At 33.6% G+C, this 5,845-nt stretch overlaps 1 protein-coding gene across 1 annotated transcript in view; it reads right to left on the bottom strand.

Annotated features, from left to right (window-relative positions):
- Window positions 1-3,419: 3,419 nt before the first annotated feature.
- Window positions 3,420-5,845, bottom strand: part of LOC107296556 (androglobin) — a 65,745-nt gene continuing 63,319 nt past the window's right edge. The window contains exons 25-26 of the mRNA XM_015825883.1: window positions 4,941-5,134; window positions 3,420-4,021 (exon numbers count right to left, since the gene is read on the bottom strand). Coding sequence (XP_015681369.1) covers window positions 3,893-4,021; window positions 4,941-5,134 — 323 coding nt within the window. The 3' untranslated portion in view covers window positions 3,420-3,892. The remainder of the gene's footprint in view (window positions 4,022-4,940; window positions 5,135-5,845) is intronic.

Here is a 5,845-nt window from a genome sequence, read left to right as displayed (position 1 = left end):
GCAAAATCCAAAAGGGTTTGTTGGGATCAGACTGCTGGAAAAGAAGTACACAGAGCAGAAGCAGACAGGCGTAAGTGGCTCTGTTTCCACTGACTTTCACATTCAGAATCTCTCCCAGAGAATTAATGTGATAAAATTTTATTGACAAATATAGGCATGACCCTAATGAAGTGTGTATTGGCAAATGCTGTGCACTGATATTTTTTTGAGGGGACAAATGCATGTCTTAACTAATAGTAGCAGTCAAAACTGTGTTATAACAGAAAAAGGATGAAGTTGAATCAGTGGACTAGGACTTAACGCCAATGAGCAAAAAATTTCATGAAATCAAAGCATGTTCAAACCATGAACTCCTTGGAGGGATTCATATATTAGATGCAATTTAATGGAAAGAAGATTGGTGACCAGCAGTTAACCAGCAGCAAGATGGATGGACTGAAGTTACAGTGGTGACGAGTGCACTGTTGGAACATGTGAAGGTTGAAGATCTTTCTGTATCATCTCGGAGAATCACTACCAACTTGCCACCCATCTCACCAAATGTGACGCTCACCAATGTTCAGTTCAAAATATCTAAAACATGCAATCTGAATTTTAAAAATATATTTATCAGGTTTTTTTATATGGATCATCAATGTACTTAACAAAATGGGTACAGGTAGTCCTCACTTAACAATCCTAATTAGGACTGGCAAGTCTGTTGCTAAATGAAACACTTATTTAAGCAAAACATCATGTGACTGTCATACTTAACAAGAGCAGTCTCAGTTACAGTTGTTAAAAGGAACACCGGTGGTCCTTAAGCAAATCATCATGTGATCATAACTTGAGACCTCCTACTGGTTTCCTCATTGACTTTGCTTTTTGGAAGCTGGTTAGGAAGGTTGCAAATAGTAACCATGTGACTGCAGGATGCTACAACTATCATAAACATATGACAACTGTCAAGCACCAGAATCTTGATCACTTGACAACGGGAACACCATGGTGGTGGTAAGTGCAAGACCGAACGTAAGTCACTTTTTTTCAGCACTGTCATAACTTCAAACAGTTGCTAAATGAATGGTTGTTAAATGAAGATTACCTGTAATATCTTTCCTCCAAGTCCCATGCACGGGCAATTGTTGCTAGAATAATGTAGTTAGTATTACAACTTCATTGTTATATCCAACATAAAAATGTAATGATAATATTATTAAACCAGGTACCATTCTGGATTTCAAGATAGATATCTCAAGGTAGCAAGTCACCAGGGCTCAACTATGACAATTTTAGGCAGTGTACTAATATTGGGGGTTGGGTATGGGTGGGGTAAAAAACAAAGAAGAAAAAAATTCTGTTTTCCCCTCTAACTGTAATATGGGAAAGACAGGAGTAGGCCAAGAAGCAAACCCTGAGAAGTCTACACTGTTACTTTGGACATTTACAATTTACAGTAACTTATCCTTACCTGTGATTCTGGTCTAGCAGCAGATACTGGTTTCTCTTTAGGTGCTTTTTCGGCTTTGTCAGTTGTTTTTTCCTTTGTTTTTCTAGTGGTTTTGGAAGAACCTGCCGACTTTTGACTTTCCAAATTGCTATGGATGTCTGGACTTAAGATAGATATATTCTCTTCATGTCTCTCAACAGGACGAGCTGCATATAATTTTATTCAAATGACAATATTAAGCATTCATCATTTGAAACTTTTGTGCTTGGATATCTTTTTTCAGATCCGTATACCAAAAGTATATAGAGGTATAATCAGTGATTTTTTTTTATTTTTTTTTTAAAAAGGTGCCGGAACTCACACACATCATACAACCCGCCTTGCCTACCCTACAAAGTTCCATCCAAAAAAGGTGCCGGAACTCCGTTCTGGGCGTTCTATGAGAAAAAAAGCCCTGGGTATAATCAACATGAAGTGAATGTTCTTTTCATGCAGTGTGACTTCCTGTCCCTTTCCATTCCCTTTCCACCCAATTTTCCAGAGCAGACGGGGGAGATGTATAGACTGGCAGAGGGAGAGGGAGCTGAAGCAGAAGCAACTTTCCGATAGACAGATAACTTTGGAATACAGTCATTCCCACATACCACTACAAAGCATTTTTATTCTCTTTTAAGCACAACCATTTTTTTGTGCAGTGTTTGGTTTATTCTACGCAACATATCTTTTTCTCTATGCTTTGTAGAAAATATTTATCTTCTTTTTTTAGCAATTGTTTTCTTGTTTGCATTTCCCCACAGTCGGAAATGGTTTCCTTATGCCTTGTTTTCTTTGCCTTTTGCTGGCATTGTAAAGGCAACATTTTAAACTAAAATGGTGTCTTCTCCTCAGCATTCATTTCCTAGCATAAATACATACGTTTTCTACTGGAATTAAACCAGGAGACAACTTCTAAAATTTATACTTTTCCTCCATTAATTTAAAAATGTCAAAAATGATCTACACGCTGTGCTCTAGCTACTTAAACTAGAGAATAATAATTTACTGCAGATGGCACTGTTGCCTTATATTATGAAATAAGAAATGTTAAGATTTGAAGCAGACATTTTCTATTAATGCACAATGTTCTGGAAATTACCAGTAAAGTACATTTGGGTAGACATAACAGAATCTGTCAGTTTTAGTTTCAATCACATTCTAGTTTTCCTGACAGTTTGCCTGTTCTATATTATTTTAAATATTTTGCAACAAAATTACACTGTATCCATGAAAAGACATATGCACATTGATTTCAATACATTTATTCCCAACTGTGCATACTTTTCAAAATTATCTGGCTTCATTATAATGTATGTTTGTGTACATTTATCTTAATTTTCCTTAGTTTACCTGCTTATAACATGTACATGTTAAAGTTGTATGACTTGGTCGTCGTCTTCTAAACTTATTCGCTCTTTCTTCATATATTCACTTTGCGATTCCACTTCTATGTATTTCCTTTATATTGATCACTCACATTTGTATTCAATCCATATTCATTCAGCATTCATTCATTTCCCATCTTTTTCTTTTCATCACACACATTTAGATATCCCAATCTCATTGCACTAAATTTATTTTTTTGTTTCTCCTAATATAATTCTTTTGTATAACAATACGGCCAGAAGTGCTGGAATTCTATTGTTTATCCCTCATCTATTTTGAAAAAAAAAATGCTTCCACAAAACTGTTTTGTCTCTTTTAAGCACAAACATTTTTTGTGCTGTATTTGGTTTATTCTATGCAACATATCTTTTTCTCTATGCTTCGCAGAAAATATTTCTCTTCTTTTTTGTAGCAATTATTTTCTTGTTTGCATTTTCCCGCAATCCACAGCCTCTTTCATTTCATCAAGCCTCTTTTTTCATATTTGCCACTGGAATAATTCATTTCATTCTATTCCAAGCAGCTTATGTACCCTCTTTTCTTCTGTCTACTGAGTATTTTTTCCTGTTAAGAGATTAATTTATATTTTCGTATGATTTTGTTTAGGACTTGTGCTTTTACTTCTTTCCTTTTCTTCCATGTCCATTTTCCTTGCACTCTTAATACTATCATAAGCTTACCCATATAATTTACAAAATGTGGTCATTCTGAGAATGGATGCTTTAACTGCTAGACACTTTAAATGAGCTGACACTCCCTCATTTAAGAGGTAAAAGAGATGGGGCAGTATTTCTTCAGGAATTCCATCACTTTGGAGCGTTTGATTTTTTATTATGACTGGATGATAGGATATCATTCATTGTTATTTAAAGTGGTTTATTTGTTTTACTGTTTTTATTCATTGTTAGCTGTGTTTTTATTGCTCTTATGTAAACTACCAAGAGTCACACTGGAAAGTGGTGATATATTGGAAATAAATGGATTAATACAGCATATTAAGAATTAATTTTAATCGCTATGACACTTTTCATCAATAAATACCTAACACAGTGACTTACCTTTGATTTCATTTTTTTCTAATTCTTTTAGTGCCTGAACAAATACAATTTGACTTTCAGTAAGTGGCCAACTATTATATAACACCGAAGCTTGTATAATATATTTGTGGGTCTGTAAAATTGAAAAACAATATATTACAATTTCATATATAAAGTTATTGGTTTAAGTCAATAACATTCTCCTTGACTGCTATTTTAAACTATTGTAGCTTGAGATAATGGAAGGAAAGAAGAGCTAAAATAGGATGTTTGATGAATTTGACCATGGCAGTTATATAAAAACAACGTATCTGATCTTTCAGCTTAATATGTCAGTGGCAACTTCTATCTTCATTTGAATTTCATTTAAATTTGCTATTCTTTAAGGTTAATACTATTTTTGGTAGTCCAACTGTATATCATCATAGTCCACTGTAAAACCTCTAAGCTATAATATAAGCTATGAAAAATCTAGGCTGTAACATAAAAATAAACAACAAAAAAAATCCATGGTAATTGAACTATAAAGCCTTAGTAAAAAGCCAAAATCCATAATATTAAATCTCATAAAATTGTTAATTTAATAACCATACTAGAATCACACAAATCAATAGCTTAATTACACAGAACATGGCATTTTGTTAAAGTTCAATCTTTATTGCTTGTCAAATTAAACATTTTGATAACACCCATAATTTAATATACATTGATACATTTGAATAATTTCAGAAAATAAACCTTTTTTTGCAGATCACGTGGAAATGAAATCAAATGACATTACTAAAATAACCCCAAAGATTTAGCCATTCCTTGGGAAAAGAGAAAGAGCTTGGAGGGATCAAAACGGAGAAATAGTCGTAAAACTGTATGCAAAATTCACGTTTGGAAATCAGGCTTGTTTTCTTTGTCGCAAGATTTTGCCATGCTTGTGAGAAAATCTCATGACACCAAGTTTTACCAAATCCTGAATCATCTTGGTGAAACACATAGGACAAACTCAGGGTAGGATGCTTATTCCACTAGGAAAGAATTTAAGGTTCTATATCCCTCACCTGTTGAAGCAAATTTTCATCAATGGTAGGAAGAGCAGGAATATCTTCTTCTGTTGAAGCTGAGCCTTCCTGTGATGCCTTGGACGAAGACTTAACGGTCTTCTGAGTTGTTACTGTACCTTTCTTCTTTGGGGCTACAACTTCAGCTTCTTTTTTGGGTGTGCTTTGCACTACACCACCTTTACTTGATGTTGCTGAGAAAGGAAGAATAACTTTAAAGGGATTCAAACGAGTATCATTTTTGGAATAATATTGTATCATATATATTGTAGAAACATCCTTTTTTTTTAACTGATCTATTGATTGATTCCTTTTATCATTTGCAACTACACCTGCCTCACACACTTTCCAAAAAAGACTTATTACAAGGTGGCAAAGCATTCATGAAGCATAGAAAAAAATATTTTTGAAAGTTAAAATTCATTCACTGTGAAAATATTTTAAAATCTTAACTTGGAATTAGGCAATACACACACCAAAATGTATGACGTGTAAAGATTCTATCAGTAGAAATAATTAGTTGTTTCTGATGGCATCTAGATTTTAGATACCAAGATAAAAACAAATAATACTAAAATATGTAGACTATAGCGATAACTCCATCTATATCCCAATTAAAAGATATAATAAAAAAATCAAGGCATGTCTTCCTTAGTAGACAATATCTGATAAGCAACAAACAACAACAGAAACAATCAATGCACAATCTTGTGCATTAACGTGGATGGCTGACTGGATTAATTTGTCCAACAAAGGGATTTTGAATGTCGAAGGATGGGACTTGTACTTTGGGTGGCATGCTTATCTTTTTATGCAGAAAAAAATTGATAAAACTTTTAGAAATCATATAATAAGGACTGCATTGTTAAGAGTTTGGCAAAAATATTTTCTTAAATTTGAAATTA

This window comes from Protobothrops mucrosquamatus, unplaced genomic scaffold (genome assembly GCF_001527695.2).
Source record: "Protobothrops mucrosquamatus isolate PMUCROS unplaced genomic scaffold, P.Mucros_1.0 scaffold2864, whole genome shotgun sequence".
Lineage (NCBI taxonomy): Eukaryota > Metazoa > Chordata > Lepidosauria > Squamata > Viperidae > Protobothrops > Protobothrops mucrosquamatus.
Note: the sequence above shows the minus strand (reverse complement) of the source record. Positions and strands in the feature narration are given on the sequence as shown.